Source organism: Rhinopithecus bieti, unplaced genomic scaffold (genome assembly GCF_001698545.2).
Source record: "Rhinopithecus bieti isolate Rb0 unplaced genomic scaffold, ASM169854v2 scaffold_115, whole genome shotgun sequence".
Lineage (NCBI taxonomy): Eukaryota > Metazoa > Chordata > Mammalia > Primates > Cercopithecidae > Rhinopithecus > Rhinopithecus bieti.
The window spans coordinates 98245-117004 of NW_016803181.1; the positions used below are offsets into that span (position 1 = coordinate 98245).

Sequence of the window (18760 nt, forward strand, 5' to 3'; positions counted from 1 at the left end):
TATATATGTATTTATATATATGATTAAAGTAAAATAGATGTTTATAATCTATATATTTTATGCAAATACTATTTATAGCCCTAGTAGCTTAGACATTTTAGGTACCTAGTAACAAAATTCAAGTAAAACATTGGTTAAAAAAAAAAAAAGGTAGATGAAGTTGGACTCCTTTAACAAATAAGCGTATCCTTGAACAGTGGAATCTAGAACCACTGCATCCAAGTCTAGCCTGTTAATCATGTTCTCTGGTGGTATACTCCAGAACACAGTATGTAATCAATTACTCTTACATCACTGTCTTTTCATAGCAGTCAGTAGACTAACTGTATCAGAATTATCTGAGAATTCCAGTATTCTGGAATTCTAATTCCAGAATACTTTCATCACTCCAAAAAGAAACCCCATACCCATTAGCAGTCACTCTCCACCACCCTCTCCCTAATCCCCTGGAAAACTTCAATCCATACCTTTGCCTATTCTGGATATTTCATGAAAATGAGATCATATAATATGTGGTCTTTGTATCTGGTTTCATTCACTTGACAAAATATTTTCAAGATTCACCTATGTTGTGACATGTATTAGTACTTCATTCCTTTTTTTTTTTTTTTTTTTTTGAGACGGAGTCTCGCTCTGTTGCCCAGGCTGGAGTGCGGTGGCCGGATCTCAGCTCACTGCAAGCTCCGCCTCCCGGGTTTACGCCATTCTCCTGCCTCAGCCTCCCGAGTAGCTGGGACTACAGGCGCCTGCCACCTCGCCCGGCTAGTTTTTTGTATTTTTTAGTAGAGATGGGGTTTCACCATGTTAGCCAGGATGGTCTCGATCTCCTGACCTCGTGATCCGCCCGTCTCGGCCTCCCAAAGTGCTGGAATTACAGGCTTGAGCCACCGCGCCCGGCCTCTTCATTCCTTTTTATAGCCAAATAATATTTCATGGTATGGATATACAACATTTTGTTTATCCATTCATCAGTTGATGGACATTTGGGGTTGTTTCCACTATCATGAGTAATACAGCTATGAACATTTGTGTACAAATTTTTTGTGTCAACATGTGTTTTCAATTATTCTGAGTATATACCTAGGCACAGAACTGCGGGATCGTATGGTAACTGTGTTTAACATTTTAAAGAGCCGCCAAACTGTTTTCCAAAGTGGCTACACCATTTTACATTCCCACCAGTAATGTATGTTCTAATTTCTCCACAACTTTGTCAACACTTGTTATTGTGCATAATTTTTTATTATAGCTAACCTAGTGGATATAAAGTAGTATCTCACTGTGGTTTTGATTTGCATTTCCCTGTTGAGTAATAATACTGAGCATCTTTTCATGTGCTTAATATTCAAGTCAGTGGTTTCAACTTTAACCTTAAGCTTTTGTGGATTTGAATAAACAATCCACTAGCCCGTTTACATTAACTTAAGGATACTGCTCCTTACACAAACATCTGGAGACACATCTTCATTTGAGGTGATGCTTTCTGAGGTTTTGAGAACTGCAAGGGGTCTTCGTTGAGTTAAAACTCGTGGGGGATCTGCAGGAGGACTGGAAAAAGACATACCTCACTTAGCAATTTTTTTCATAACAGTAGCCCCTAATTTATCCTCACTTATAATAACAGAAAATTCTTAAGTTAAAAAAAAACAAAAAACAAACAAACAACGAACCTTTTATTCTTCTTTTCTGAAAGAAGAAACTCATCAAAAATGGAGAAAGGTATACTGGGACCTAGAGAAAGAGAGACTAGATACATACTCTAGGAGTAAATGCTTTACTCTTCAAGACAACCAGAAAAATTAATCAATATTTTGTGTTGTTTGAAAGCAGGAAGGCAATCTGTTTTTTTAATAACAAAAACTTCAAACATATAAAAGGTCATTAAACAATTTAACAATTACCTAAACATAGATGATCTTGTTCCATTTAGATTCCCTACCACTGTCACTACTCCCCAAACCCAACCCAATAGGATTATTTTAAACCAAATTCCAGACATGTCATTTTAACTGCAAATATTTCCGTACATATTTCTAAAAGAGGCTGTTTTAAAATCCCAATCCCAAAACATGATACCTACCTATAAAATGAGCAATTTATGAATATCTAATGTCCAGTCAGAAGTTTCATATTCTACTAATTAAAAAAATGTTTTGGCCGGGCGCAGTGGCTCACGCCTGTAATCCCAGCACTTTGGGAGGCCAAGGTGGGCGGATCACGAGGTCAGGAGATCGAGACCATCCTGGCTAATATGATGAAACCCTGTCTCTACTAAAAATACAAAAAAAAAAAAAAAAAAAAAAAAAAAAAAAAAAAAATCAGGGGGATGTGGTGGTGGGCGCCTGTAGTCCCAGCTAGTCAGGAGGCTGAGGCAGGAGAATGGCATGAACCCGGGAGGCAGAATTTGTAATGAGCTGAGATCGCGCCACTGCACTCCAGCCTGGGTGTCGGAGTGAGACTCAGTTTCAAAAAAATATAAATAAATAATTTTTTTAAAAAGTCTGTTTGAATTGGGAATGCAGAGTTAAGATCCGTATACTGTGATTGTTCAAATGCCTCTTAAATCTCTTTTATTCTATAGAGTTTTGGGGGGAATTTTTGTTCAACAAACTGGGTTGCTAGCCCCATAATGCTGGATTTTGCCAATTTCACCCCCCTATGTTGTTAACAATGTTCCTCCATGCTTTACATTTCCAATAAATTGTTGGTTAGAAACAGAGGTTTAATTAGATTTTAATGTTTTTTATTTTTATTTTTGCAAAGCCATTTACAAGTAGATATCCATGTTTCACCACTTTTAACATGTTCTGAAGAAAAGAAAACCAATTTGAATATAAAATAGCTTCAAATTTTTTTTTTTTTCCCTGAAAAGAAACACCTTCCTTGGTGTCTTTGCTGTTTAGTGTACAGTAACTAAAGTATAAGATTTGGTGGTTAGTGTAAATTTAAAATTACAATTAAACCAAATATTTTGAAACACTGAGGAATCTTTAAAGAAAAACTCTTTCAAGTGTCTTTCCTATCATAAAGCATATGCCTACACTAAATTCCTAGCATCCTAGTTCCCCTCTTTCTTTCAATCCCTTTATCATAATAAAAATATTTACCATTTATTACATAACACATTTGTTATCAGCAAGCTCTTCTCAAAGTTGTCAAATACGACTCACCTTTAGAATGAGGTTGTTCCTGCCAAATGTTCTCTGCAAGTGAAGTTTCTCTGTGAAGAAACTTGTTTTAAATCATGTGCTCGATACCCACAGAAAGAACTGTTTAGTTTTTAAAAGTCCAAGAGGTTTTTCCATTAAATATAATATTTACTCTAAGATAAATTATTACTGTCAATCCAAATTCTCTTAAAGAAGATGGAACCTTTGGTTGTCAAAAATGTTGCAGAAATATATTTGATAAGAGATGTCAAGTTGCATTAATAGTATAAGCAGATTACAAAATGGTAAGCTGACATTTTATAAAACAAAACAAAATACAACACAAAAGAAAAGACAGAACAGTGTTAATGGTAGTCATCTCTTGATAGTAGAAATGGGTGATTTTGATTTTTAAAAACATTATATGTATTTGTTTCTATAAGAAACACGTTTCTTCAGTGGAAAATAGTCAATGCTCTGTCCTCCCTAATCAGAATCAAAGCTTATGTTGTGACAGAGACTTATAAAAACCATGTCTCAATACTATAAGAGACTTCAAGGCACTAGAGAGTCGAGGGTTGTTTCTAAATGCCCTCCTATAGGCACTGTCCCTTCCATCAATGTAATCTTACTTGGCACAAGAGTTTACTCGACAAACAGAACTGGATAGAGTCATTCCTGGCATTTCCTGAGAGTCGGAAGCAATTCGCAGTTTAGTTGTCTCCTTTGTAGGCATCGTCTCTTCTTGCTGTTTGCATTAAATAAACAAAATCAATGTCCCTCCCACCCAGAAAATACTATTTTCAAGCTCTAACATTAGCTTTACTTTACTCTTTCCCTAGACATCCACTAACAAGATAAGATGAGTATACCACAAAAGTCATTTCCAATAATTTATATTCCTACTCTAAACTGGTACAGTGGTACTCAACTGAGCAGTGCCAGGCATATAGTAAATTTCTTTAGGCAATCCCATTTTAATGGAACATAGCTAGAATAAAAGCTTGAGCCAGAATTAACAACATAATGATTTGGAGTATAACTAAGAAGTCAATAAACTGCACCACTTATTTCACATGCCACAAATTCTATTTGAAGTCACCTGTTAAATTACTTTCCCGCTCAACTTTCCTGCTACTAACAGCTAGGAAGCTACCAGAAACTCTAAATGGGGTTGGGAGGATTTTAACCTTCTATATTTTACAATGTTTAAGTTTGTTTCAATAAATTTTAGTTTTGTGTATTGAAAAAAGAAAAATTACCTGATCACCTGTTCTTTCTTGCTGAGTAGTCTGGATTTCTTTTAGCTTCTTCTCCATCTCTTCAATCTGTTTCTGCATTTCTGCTCTCTTCTCTGCACTGGTCAATAGCTCGGCTAGAAACAGTAAAGCTGCTTGAGGTATTATTCCTCATAGTAACTCATTCTGTGCAAAACTGCCTTTGGAGCTCATCTCCTCAACACATGTTACTAATACAAATGAAAAGGATTTAAGTGGAACAAGGTCCTCAACTTGTGGTCTAGGCCTCTATTTATCCATTCAATAAAAAAATAGAATACCTTTGAACAACACAGGTTTCTACTAAAAGGAAAAAAATACTGAATACCTACTATGTGCCAAGCACAACTCTGAGTACTTAGGTTTCAGTGGTACATAATACAAAGTCTTTGGTTATGTGATGCTAACAATCAAATTTGGGGGAAACACACACACAAGAAAATCAGTTTAGAAAAAGAATAAAATAGATGATGTGAGAATGTGTGACTGGGTAGACAGATGGAGGTCAAGGGAGGGCTACTTAAGACCAGTGATCAGGGAAGATCATTCTGATAAAGTGACATTATTACGCTGTAACTTAAATGATAAGGGGCCAAAGTTCTGGGGTAAGATTCTAGGCTAACCAACTAGGTGGCACAAAGGCCCTAATGCAGGAAAAGACCACTGTGTCTAAGAATCCAAAGGAAGTTCAGTGTGGTTGCAGCATAGTAAGAGGGTGAATAGAAAAAGATGGGGTTGGAGAGGTAGGCAAAGGCTAAGTCACATGGGGTTTTGTTTGTTTTTGGAGATGAGGTCTTGCTATATTGCTCAGGCTGGTCTCAAACTTCTGGTTCAATCCTTCTGCCTCACTTTTCTGAGTAGCTGGGACTACAGGCACATGCTACCATGCTTGGTCATGCAGGGTTTTGCAGGTTAGGGTAAAGAGGCATAGATAGTGAGCCATGTGCTTATTAGTCAATTAATGAATGATGGGGTGTAACTGAAAAGTCTGAGGTGAGTACACTAAGGAGGCTCAGGAAATAGAAAAGAATTAGAGGATAGAAATCTGAAAGAAGCTAGAGTTTTTGAAAGAAGAGGGAAAAAATGATTTGGAAGTGCAATGCAAAGAAAAACAACCTTTGTGTAGGCCCTGATTATGGCTTCTTCTTTTCTTGTATTCTTCCCTGAGAGTAAGTAGTTGTTAGCAAGTCTTCGAAGCCAGTTTTTGACAGTAACTAGAAACCACATTTATTGAAATGAGGATTTATATAAGGGTACAAACTTATACACAGATGGGAATTTATATAAGCTCATGAAATAGATTCAGAGACCAGCTGAGAAATGAGTATTATAAAGATCTGCATGGTAGCTCATGCCTATAATCCCAGCACTTTGAAAGGCCAAGGTGGGAGGATAACTTGAGCCCAGGAGTTTGAGACCAGCCTGGGCAACACAGGGAGACCCCGTCTATTTAAAAAAAACAAAAAAACAAAACAAAACAAAAAAACACAACAGAAATGAGTATTAAAAAATTCTCAGAGGTCAGTGCCTTCTTATTCCTAATTAAATCTCATCTAATCTAGAGTAGGTCCTTCTTTGGCTAGTTGAAAACAAAATGTACTTTTTCTTTTTCCCACAGAAATGAAAATTCACCATGTTGCCCAGGCTGGTCTTTTTTTCCCCAAAGTGCTGGAATTACAGGTGTGAGTCACTATGCTCAGCCCTAAAATGGACTTTCATTTTCCTTCTATATACCTGGTACAGACTAAGCTTTTCCCTTACGAAACAGTTTTTATCTAGATACCTAGTTCCTTTTCTGGTTCATATTTGGCCACCCTTCTAGCCTATTTCTTTGCTGGAGTGGTTCTCCTTTTCTAAAACCCTTACTCAACTAACACCTTGCTTTGCAACTATCCCTCTCTCCTACCTAGACACACAGGTTCAATTTGAACCCAGAGCACTTTTGACAATCTTGGATGACACTAATTAGTGTAACAAATGAAAACACTTCCAAACTTACTAACAGTCTGCTTTACCAAAGTTGCCACCTGGAACTCAGAAAAGATTGCTCCTCAAAGTTTAAGTGATGGTTAAGTTTCCCAGCTAACCCCACAAACACTACATCCTCTTAAGAGAGCTGAGCTATATTAGTAGGTTATTCTGCATATCCATGTATAAAAGAAACATTACTTTCTCCTTACAGATCCTAATAAGAAATGTCTAAATGGAAGTGGACCCTCCCCTACCTCATTTTCTGTACCCTTCTTTACTCTCCTTCACCTTGTCATGCGTTAAGCCCCACATGCCTTACTTCCCTACTTTCCAGCCCATTCTGCCCTGCCTCTTGCCTTCAAGTACTCAAGGCTCCAGAATCAGAACTGTTTCCTGTTTCCCAAAAATTCCCATATCTCAATTTTTAAACATTTTTCTTTAATTTATAATGTCTTTAAAAAATATGAATATCCATAATCTAAATCATTGCAGTGTGACCTAACAGGTTAATCTAAATAAGCTCTTGGAGAAATTTCAGACAAAATATCAAAGGTAAAGTGGAATATTTCAAGCAATAGCATTAGGAAAAGTACTTAATAGGGATGCATGGAATGTACATATATTGCATGTCAGGGATCATAGCCGCCTGCTTATTGTATTGGGGAACATAAATTGTTCACACAGTTCAGAACTTCTTCCTTTACTTCTAAATATACTCAGTACCCCCACACCTCAAGGAGTTCTCGTGGAAGGCAGCAATGGGAGGTTGGCTGATACACAGAAAGAAACAGTACAACCATAGAAATATCACATAAAGGTGCAAAGTATAAGGTTAGTTTTCTTCAGACGTAATAGATCAGCTCAACCTTCACACAACTAAGTCAAGTCCTTTTCACAAACTTGAATTACACACACCTTCCCTTTGCTCTTTTAATTTCTTCCGGAAAACTTCAGCCCGGATTTCTTCAAAGGAGAATTCCCCCACTCCTGCATAAATCTTCTCCTTACAATACATCATTTTCTCTTTCTTCTCCTCAGATGCTTGCTGATGGCTCTGAACCCTTTGTAGAGGATCTCCTTCTTCCTTTCCAGGCTTTCTGGTGCTGAGGATGTGGTTTATACTAGGTTCAATTTTACATGGCGTCCTAAAGAAGCAAAATTACTATTATTCATATGGGTAAAAATAAAAAAAAAATAAGATTGATAAAATAAACTAAAAATAATTCACAAGGGCCATCAATAATTATGTTCTGCAAATCTGGAGGCATTATATTACCTGACTTCAAACTACACTGTAAGGCCATAGTCACCAAAACATCATAATACTGGTATAAAAACAGGCATATAGACCAATGGAACAGAATAGAGAGCCCAGAAATCAAGCGAAATACTCACAGTCAACTGATCTTTGACAAAGCAAACAAAAATGTAAAGTGGGGAAAGATACCCTATTCAACAAATGGTGCTGGGATAATTGGCAAGCCACATGTAGGAGAATGAAACTGGAGTCTCCTCTCTCATGTTATACAAAAAATCAACTCAAGGTGGATCAAAGACTTAATTAAATCTAAGATTTGAAACCATAAAAATTCTAGAAGATAACATTGGAAAAACCCTTCTAGACATTGGCTTAGGTAAAGACCTCATGACCAAGAACCCAAAAGCAAATGCAAGAAAAACAAAGATAATTAGATGGGACTAAACTAAACTAAAAAGCTTCTGCACAGCAAAAGGAATAATCAGCAGAGTAAACAGACCACCCAAGAGTGGGAGAAAATCTTCGCCATCTATGCATCTAGACAAACGACTAATATTCAGAATCTACAGGGAACTCAAGCAAATCAGCAAGAAAAAAACAAACAATCCCATCAAAAATTGGGCTAAGGGCATATATAGATAATTTTCAAAAGATATACAAATGGCCAACAAGCATATGAAAAAAGTTTAACATCACTAATCATCAGGGAAATGCAAATCAAAACCACAATGCGATACCCCCTTACTCCTGTGAGAATGGCCATAATCAAAAAATCAAAAAATAATAGATACTGGCATGAATGTGGTGAAATGGGAACACATTTACACTGTTGGGGGGAATGTAAATTTGTACAACCACTATGGAAAACAGTGTGGAGATTCCTTAAGGAACTAAAAGTAGATCCACCATTCGATCCAGCAATCCCACTCCTGGGTATCTACCCAGAAGAAAAGAAGTCATTATATGAAAAAGATACTTGCATATGTATGTTTTAGCAGCACAATTCGCAACTGCAAAAATATGGAACCAGCCCAAATGCCCATCAATCAATGCGTGGATAAAGAAAATGTGGTATATATCTACCATGAAATACTACTCAGCCATAAAAAGGAACAAAATAATGGCATTTGAAGCAATCTGGATGGAATTGGAGACCATTATTCTAAGTGAGGTAACTGAGGAATGGAAAACCAAACATCATATATTCTCACTCATAAGTGGGAGCTAAGCTATAAGGACATAAAGGCATAAAAATGATACAGTGGACTCTGAGGATTCGGGGGAATAAGGGTAAAAAGATTACACATCGGGTACAGTGTACACTGCTCGGGTGACGGGTGCACCAAAATTTCAGAAATTACCACTAAGTAACTTATTTGTGTAACCAAACACCACCTGTTCTCCAAAACCTATTGAAATTTAAGAAAAAGGAAAATAAAATTATGCTCTGAGTACCACCTCTGCTATGACAAGGAAGGAAATTAGCCATAAGTGGGATAATCAAGTAGCTTATATTATTTATAGGTGAAAATAAATCTTAATACCATATCCTAATGATACCCAGTATATAAAAAAATAAGTTAATCTATGCAATACAAACCATTTTTCATGGTTTAGTATCCAAAAGAATTAGAGTTAAGAATATAGCATTAGGAACTCAATAATATTAAGTCCAAGGTGCTCAGCTGAGGGGGAAGAATCAGAGTGGTAGCATAGATTTTAAAAGAATGAAGTATAAGATACTTCAACCATGATACAGCAGATATTTTCAACCCTGTGGATCAGAATAACCTACATACCTTTTATTTTCTTATATACCTTTCTACAACTAAAGATACCGGTCCTTTCCAGACTCAGTGAATCAAAAGCTGTAATGGTAGGGTCCAAGCATTTACATGCTTAAAAAGTTTCCCCAACTTGCTCAGCCTGCTAGAGGACATCTATGAAAAACCCATACTAACATCATACTTCATGGTGAAAGGCTAGATGCTTTCCCCCTAAGATCAGGAACAAGACAAGGATGTCCATTCTTGTCACTTTTATACAACATTGTACTAGAAGTTCTAGTCAAGGCTATTAGGCAAGAGAAACAAATAAAAGGAGTCCAGATGGGAAAGGAAGAAGCAAAACGATCTCTTTTTGCAGAAGATATGGTCTTAGATAACAAACGAGTTCATCAAAGTCAAAGAATACAAGATCAGTATACAAAAATCAATGTATTTTATCCATTTGCAATGAACAATCTGAAAAGAAAATTAATCTCATCTCAAGGCAGCATGTAAAGAAAGGGAAAAAAGAAAATGAAATTAAGAAAACAATTCTATTTACTATAGCTTCAAAAACAGTAAAATATTTCACAATAAATTTAAAATAAGGAAGTGAGAGAAGACATATAGATGGAGGCTGGGCACAGTGGCCTGTAATTCCAGCACTTCGTGAGGCTGAGGCAGGAGGATCACTTGAGGCCAGGAGTTCAAGACCAGCCTGGGCAATACAGTAAGATCCTGTCTTTTTTTTTTCTTTTGAGACAGAATCTTGCTCTTGTCACCCAGGCTGGAGTGCAATGGCACGATCGCAGCTCACTGCAACCTCCGCCTCCCAGGTTCAAGCAATTCTCCTGCCTCAGCCTCCCGAGTAGCTGGGATTACAGGCGCCGGGGCCACCAGGCCTGGCTAATTTTTGTATTTTTAGTAGAGATGGGCTTTTGCCATGTTGGCGAACTTCCGACGCCAACATGGCTGAGACCCTGTCTTTAAAAAACAAAATTAGGGCCGGGCGCGGGTGGCTCAAACCATGTAAATCTTTGGGAGGCCGAGACGGGCGGATCACGAGTTCAGGAGATCGAGACCCATCCTGGCTACGATGGTGAAACCCGGTCTCTACTTAAAAATACAAAAAAAACTAGCCGGGCGAGTGGCGGGCGCCTGTAGTCCTGGCTACTCGGGAGGCTAGGCAGGAGAATGGCGTAAACCCGGGAGACAGGCTTGCAGTGAGCTGAGAGTTCGGGCCACTGCACTCCAGCCTGGGCGACACAGCGAGGACTCCGCTCTCAAAAAAAAAAAAAAAAAAAAAAATTAGGGCCGGGCCCGGTGGCTCAAGCCTGTTATTCCCAGGCAACTGTTGAGGCCAAGAATGGGCGGATCACGGAGGTCAGGAGATTGTTTGACCATCCTGGCTTAACACGGTGAAACCCCGGTTATCTACTAAAAAAAATACAAAAAACTAGCGGTCGTTGGTGGCGGGCGCCGTTAGTCCCAGCTACTCGGAGGCTGAGGCGGGGGAGGATGGCGTAAACCCAGGGAGGCGGAGCTTTGCAGTGAGCTGAGATCTGGCCACTGCACTCCCAGCCTGGGCGACGGCCATCTCAAAAAAAAAAAAAAAAAATTAGCCAGGCGTGGTGGCATGCACCTGGTAGCCCAGCTACCAGGGTGGATAAGGCAGGAGTGATTACTTGAGCCCAGCCTGGGCAACAGAGTGACGACACTGTCTCTAAGGGGAAAATTATATATTATATATTTTAATATATCCCAGCTATTTTATATATTACATATTATATATTTTATATATTTATAATATATATTTTTAGAACACTGTCTCTAAAAAAGTATATAAGATATATATATAGATGATAAGCATATGAAAAGATGCTTCCCATGTCATTAAGGAATTGCAAATTAAAACAATAAGATACTGCTGCACACGCATTAGAATGGTTAAAATCTAAAATACTGATGACACTGAATGCTGCCAAGGATGTGGAACAATAGAAGCTCTCATTCATTTGTGGTAGGAATGCAAAACAGTATAGCTACTTTGAAAAATAACTTGGCACATTTCTACAAAGCTAAAATTAGTCTTATTATGCAATCCAGCCAAATGAGTTAAAAACTTATGTCTGCACAAAAACCTGGCTGGGTGTGGTGGCTCATGCCTGTAATCCCAGTGCTTTGGGAGGCTGAGGCAGGAGGATCACTTGATCCCAGGAGTTCAAGACCAGGCTGGGCAACAAAGTGAGACTCTGTCTTAAAAAAAAAAAAAAGCCAGCCATGGTAGCATGCATCTGTAGTCCCAGCCACTAGGCAGGACGAGGTGGGAGGATCACTTGAGTTCAGGAGTCAGGACTGCAGTGAGCCAGGATCATGCTACTGTAGGTGAAAGAACAAGACTATTTAAAACAAACAAACAAGCAAACAAACCTGCACATGAATGTCTATAGCAACCTTATTCATAGTTGCTAAAACTTGTATGTCACCAGAATGACCTCCTGTGGGTGAATAGATAAACAAATCGTGGCACTTCTATACAATGGAATATCATTCAGCACTATAAATGAGGTATTGTGCCAGAAGAAGATGCAGAGGAACCTTATTGTTAAGTGGAAGGAGCCAGATTGAAAAGGCTACCTATACTATGATTCCAACTACATGACTTTCTGGAAAGGGCAGAACTATAAAGACAATGAAAAGATCAATAGTTCCCAGGGATTTGGGGAGAGAGAGAAAGGGATGAACAAATGGAGCACAGGGATTTCTGGGACAATGAAACTATTCTGAATGACACCGTAATGATGGATATATAACATTTATGCGTTTGTTAAAACCCACAGAACTGTAAAACACATTAGAGTGAATCCTAATGTAAACAAAGAACTTTAACCAATAATAATGTATCAATATTGGTTCATCAATTATAACAAATGTACCATACTCATGTATGATGTTAGTAATAGGAAAAACTGTGCACAGGGTTGAGGGGTGGGGAGGGAGTATATGGGAACTCTCTGTGCTTTCAACCGCATTTTTCTGCAAACCTAACACTGCCCTAAAAATAAAGTCTATTAATTAAAGAAAAAGAAGTGCAAAACTTGTATTCTGAAACCTACAAAACATTGAAAGAATTTAAAGATATACATAACTGGAAAGACATCCCATGTTCATGGACCAGAAGACTTAATATTTTTAAGATGTTGCCGGGCGCGGTGGCTCAAGCCTGTAATCCCAGCACTTTGGGAGGCCGAGACGGGCGGATCACGAGGTCAGGAGATCGAGACCATCCTGGCTAACACGGTGAAACCCCGTCTCTACTAAAAAATACAAAAAACTAGCCGGGTGAGGTGGCGGGCGCCTGTAGTCCCAGCTACTCGGGAGGCTGAGGCAGGAGAATGGCGTGAACCTGGGAGGCGGAGCTTGCAGTGAGCTGAGATCCGGCCACTGCACTCCAGCCTGGGCGACAGAGCGAGACTCCGTCTCAAAAAAAAAAAAAATAATTTTTAAGATGTCAATATTCATTAACTTAACCTACAGATTCAACAGAATCCCTATCAAAATTCCAGCTGGTTTTTCTGCAGAAATTGACAGGCTAATCTTAAAATTGATAAGGAATTACAAGGGAATCAGAACAGTCAAAACAATCTTCAAAAAGAGGAACGAAGTTGGATTCATCCTTCTCAATTTCAAGTTACTACAAATCTACAGTAATCGAGATTGTGTGGGGGAAAAAAAAAGATTGTGTGGTATTGACATAAGGATAGACAAATAGATAAATGGAATAGAATTAAGAGTCTAGAAATAAATTCATACATTTCGGTCAACTGATATTTCAACAAGAGTGCCAAGACCATTCAATGGCAAAAGAGTAGTCTTCAACAAGTGGTGCTGGGACCACTGGATATCTACATGGAGAAAAATGAATTTGGACTCCTTCCTTATACCATATACAAAAATTAGCTAAGAATGGATCACAGACCTAAATATAAGAGCTAAAACTATAAAGCTCCTAGAAGAAAATGTATAGAAGTAAATCTTCATGACTTTGGATTAGTCAGAGCCTTCTAAGATATGACACCGAAAGCTTAGAGTTTTTTATCTCAAAATCTTATTTTTAGAGATAAAAAACAGATATATTGCATTTCATCAAAATTTTAAATAACTTTTGGTCTTCAAAAGAGATCACTGAGAAAATAAAATGACAACCCAGAATGGGAGAAAATATTTGCAAATCATGTATCTGATAAGAACTTGTATCTAGAATACCTAAAGGACTCTTAAACTCAACAATAAAAAACCAAATAGAGTAGTTTCTCCTTACTCATGGTTTCACTTTCAGCAGTTTCAGTTATCTATGGTCAATGGTGGTCCAAAAATATTAAGTGAAAAATTCCAGAAATAATTCATCAGTTTTAAATTACAAGTCATTCTGGCCAGGCACAGTGGCCCATGCCTGTAATCTCAGCACTTTGGGATGCTGAGTTGGTCGGGTGGATCATTGAGCCCAAGAGTTCGAGACCAGCCTGGGCAATATGGCAAAACTCCGTCTCTACTATGAACACAGAAATTAGCTGGATGTGATGGCACAAGCCTGTAATCTCAGCTACTCGGGAGGTTGAGGCACAAGAATTGGTTGAACCCAGGAGGCTGAGGTTGCAGTGAGCCACGATGGCACCACTGCACTCCAGCCTGGGCAACAGAGTGAGACTCGGTCTCAAAAAATAAAAACAAACATTACACTGACCATCCTGATGAAATCCCATATACTCCCATTTTGTTCCACCTAGGATGTGAATCATCCTTTTGTTTAGCATCCACAGCTACTAAGAGTCACTTAGTAGCTGACTCTTATCAGATCAGCTGTCCCAGCATTGCAGTTCTTGTGCTCAAGTAACCCTTATTATACTTAATAATGGTCCCAAAGGACGAGAGTAGTGCTGCTGGTGATTTGGATATGCCAAAGGTGAAAGTTCTTAACTTTTATTTTATTATTTTATTTCATTTTTAGAGACAGGATCTGGATCTGTTGCCTAGGCTGGAGTACAGTGGTGTGACCCTGGCTCACTGCAGCCATGGACTCCTGGGTACAAAAAATCCTCCCACTTCATCCTCCATAGTAACGGAAAAACTAAAAATAGGGTGGGTGCAGTGGCTCACACCTGTAATCCCAGCACTATGGGAGGCCGAGGTGGGTGGATCATGAGGTCAAGAGATCGAGACCATCCTGGTTAACACGGTGAAACCCCGTCTCTACCAAAAATACAAAAAATTAGCCAGGCATGGTAGTGGACGCCTGTAGTCCCAGCTACTTGGGAGGCTGAGGCAGGAGAATGGCATGAACCCGGGAGGTGGAGCTTGCAGTGAGCCGAGATCACGTCACTGCACTCCAGTCTGGGCGACAGAGTGAGACTCCATCTCAAAAAAAAAAAAGAACTAGGCAATGTTAAGCATTAGACTAAATCTCAGGCTGGCTTGCTGACTTATTTATTTAACCACCAGCTACTATACTTTTCTTAAAACAGAAATGCTAAGGATTAGGAAGAAAGGGGAAAATATATCCAGAAGGAAAAGCAGGATAAGAGGGAAAACTATCATCATTTCTCATTACTATCAATGACAAAATGAGAACGTCTCACTTAAATCACATTATCTTTTCCCTACATCCCCATTATCCCATCAGACAAATCTTCGAACTTACTGCTGAAGCCTCTCCCATCCATGCTCCCTTCTCCTTTCATTACCACTACCCTGCCCAAATACCGCCCCTAATATCCTTGCCTGAACCATTCCAATAGCTTATTTATCTGTGTTCAATCCATCTTCCAGAATAGCCACCATTAATTTTCCTAAAGCAATATTCAGTAATGAAAATATAAACCTAATTAATAAGTTTATTCCTTAATAAAATATTAACAAACGGTCTTTTAACCCTAACATACTCAAAGGAATACAAACACAAAGGATATACAAAACTTTGGTTACTATTTCCTAATAAATAGAGACAGGGTCTCACTAGGCTGCCCAGGCTGGTCTTGAACACCTAGGCTCTACGGATCCTCCTGCTTCCACCTGTGTTGGGATTATAGGTGTGAGCTATTGCACCTGGCCTGGTTACTTTCATCTTCACAAAGAAGAAAATGCCTCTGGTAAGTAGAATAGGTGCCTCTGCCCACCCCTAATAATTTTCACTTCAAAATATCCAAAAACCACACTCACATAACTGGCTGTTGTGCAGTCTCTTCTACATATGGTGTAAAACTGGGAAGCACAGCGGGTACAGCCATCAGTGACGCTGTATTGCCACGAGGCTGGAGATGAAGAAGAAAACTAAAATTACCATAGTTTTATGTTCTGAGACAGCATATATAGACCATGCCTAAATATTCAAGAGGAATTAAAAGAGATGGTAAAAATACTTCTCTACTCTAAATGTGAAGTCTTTGTTGTGTCAGCAAAGCACTGGATCTAAGAGTCCTTACCCTGTATTCCAAGGACCTGCCTGTGTTCCAAGGGCCTGCTTGCAGCTCATTCTCTTTGGCCCTGGGCACGGGAGGTGCTATCCATGGCTCGACTGCAGGCTTAGATAACTCTGCTATAGAAGCCTCATCAGCATTTTCATCAAAAACAGTAATTCTACTATTACTTTGCATCTGTTGAGGAAATGGATTTTGGAGTCCTCTGTTCTGGCTTGGAGCTAGGAGCAAAAATATTAAAACTTCATGTAAAATGTTTCATTATTAACTTAGATGACAGATAAAGTATACCTATTCTTCCCCAACTCAAGGAGAATATTTCCACTACAACAGAAAAAAAAATTTTTTTAATAAAAAAACTTAATAAATCAAAAATAGAATTGTTTTATCCATTCTTTGTTACTTATATTCTGCCTTCTTTTCCCTCCTCCAGTCACCCCCCATCTTTTATTCACAGATTTCCAAAAAAGACATTCTATATCTTCCTTCAGTCATCATTATAACATTATCTAGTTTTATCAGAAACTAACCTAAGTTTTATTCTTCAGTTTTAAACTTTCTCTCAATGGAGTATATCCAGAGATATACTGGAACTAGAGAATACAAAATTAACCCATTTATTAGGGGTTTTCTCTGTTGTGGGGCTGGTTATTAACCAAGCTTCATCACAATCTGGATAAAATAGCCTTTGGGACCATACACTTTCTATATCCTAATTCTAGAATCACCAAGCAACATTCTGATTATTGATAAATTGATACCAGGAAAGAAATAAGAGATTTAAAAAAAGTCTGGTTTACATGTCTAACTGCTATAAATATAATAAATAAAAGCTTATTATTCTCTGTACCTTCTGGTTGATTTTGCTATGAACCTAAAACTGCTCTAAAAAATAGTCAGTGTAGGCCGGGTGTGGTGGCTCAAGCCTGTAATTCCAGCACTTTGGGAGGCCGAGATGGGTGGATCACGAGGTCAGGAAATCGAGACCATCCTGGCTAACACGGTGAAACCCTGTCTCTATTAAAAAATACAAAAAACTAGCTGGGCGAGGTGGCGGGCACCTGTAGTCCCAGCTACTCGGGAGGCTGAGGCAGGAGAATGGCATGAACCCGGGAGGCGGAGCTTGCAGTGAGCTGAGATCTGGCCACTGCACTCCAGCCTCGGCAACAGAGCGAGACTCCGTCTCAAAAAAAAAAAAAAATAGTCAGTGTTGTCCAGATGCAGTGGCTCACACCTAAAATCCTAGCTACTTGGGAGGCTGAGGCAAGAGGACTGCTTGAGCCTAGGAGTTTGAAGCTATGGTGAGCTATGATTGCACCACCACGTTTCAGGCAACAGAGCGAGAACCTATCTCTTAAAAAAAAAAAAAAGTCAATGTTAATTAAAACAAAATTATTGCTGATCTTTGGGTATACAGAGAGTCTAATGTCTGGTCCCAAAGGGCTCTGAAGGCAGGATTCTTAACCATATTAGTATCATTCTCTGAGGCTTTGGTATACATAAGTTTCACTTTAACAACACCTGCTATGTTACTTCATATCTTCTTTCAACTTACAATTCAAACTCAGAAAATCTTGATGCTTCCTAAATATTAGGTCTTTCTTAATTAAGACACAAAATTACTGATGCATTTTGATTTTACTGCACACTGTAATATTAGCTCTCCTTTGACTTCCTTCTTTGTGTTACTCAGTATTCAGCAAACTAGAACAGTGTCCACAGGTATACTTATGTATTATCTGCTTACATGAGTTTACCACTTATGTGATTTTACCACTAGAAACTAACAGTTTTCCGAAATAACATTTAACAAACTTACCCTTGAGAGCACCTCCTACACGGATGATTGGAGCTCTTGCTGTCTTTTTCCCTTTGCTCTTTAGTTCTGCTAGTGTGTTTCGTTGTGGTACAGAAGACTCAAAAACTTCCTCCTCTTCTTCTTTCTCAAGTGCCAACAGAGTTTGTCGAGACACTCGAGCTTGGAATTGTCTAAAGCAGCAGAATGGACAACTAACTTTTAGTGAGGTGACCACGACTTTACCAGACTCTAAATTTCCAATTTGTTAAAGTAAACAAATTAGAAGAATAGGCTGGGGGAAGAATGCAGAAATATCCCAAAGAACATATTTATTCTCTCGGAAGTAAAGAGAGTCACCTTAAGATCATGAAAAGTTTTGGCTAGAATGATTTAACTCTCCCTTTAAATGCCCAAGTTTGACCAATTTAAATTATTCTGAAAATCACCATTAAGTTGATCTGAGGATCAGGTTAGGGTTATTAAGACTAAGATCACAGAATTTATTAAGATTAGAGTTTCTCCACCAACTTTTTATTAGAAAACTGGACCCACCAATTGTTAACATTATGCCACATCTATTTTATCACTGAGTGTCTTTTTCTATACACGTGCATGCGCACACACGCACATATACAGTTTCTCCTGACCTATATGAAATGAAGTTGCATATGACATGACATTTTACTTTAGCAAAGCTGGCAGAAGTTTGAAAAGTAAACTTCCTATGCTGCTGCCACAGTTTTAAGTATTATCAGAAGAGATTCTCCATTCCTACCACTGCTTCATTCAACCAGCCTTGAAAAGTATTATCATAAGGGTAAAAAAACCCCAAAAAACCCAGAAAAAATTGCAGGTGCTGGCCAAGATGGAGTATGCCCACTATACCTTTTCTCTCTCTCTCTCTCACTGATAGGATCAAAAACTGTAGACAATATACAAAAAAAGCAACTAACTGAGGGCTCTGAAAAGTCAACAAAAGCAAACAGACTGTGGAGAGGGGTCAAAACTTGAAGAAACAACCCACGCAGGATTGTTTCCTGTTTTTGTTTTTTTTTTTTTTTTTTTTTT

At 38.5% G+C, this 18760-nt stretch overlaps 1 protein-coding gene across 3 annotated transcripts in view; it reads right to left on the minus strand.

Moving 5' to 3' along the window:
* BUB1B (BUB1 mitotic checkpoint serine/threonine kinase B) overlaps positions 1–18760 on the minus strand; it is a 63467-nt gene that overhangs the window by 18681 nt on the left and 26026 nt on the right. For all 3 annotated transcript variants that reach the window (XM_017867895.1, XM_017867901.1, XM_017867905.1), the window contains exons 6-14: positions 17714–17883; positions 15901–16115; positions 15638–15729; positions 7313–7542; positions 4412–4524; positions 3782–3897; positions 3171–3220; positions 1671–1731; positions 1443–1548 (exon numbers count right to left, since the gene is read on the minus strand). In XM_017867895.1, the coding sequence (XP_017723384.1) occupies positions 1443–1548; positions 1671–1731; positions 3171–3220; positions 3782–3897; positions 4412–4524; positions 7313–7542; positions 15638–15729; positions 15901–16115; positions 17714–17883 (1153 nt within the window). The remainder of the gene's footprint in view (positions 1–1442; positions 1549–1670; positions 1732–3170; positions 3221–3781; positions 3898–4411; positions 4525–7312; positions 7543–15637; positions 15730–15900; positions 16116–17713; positions 17884–18760) is intronic.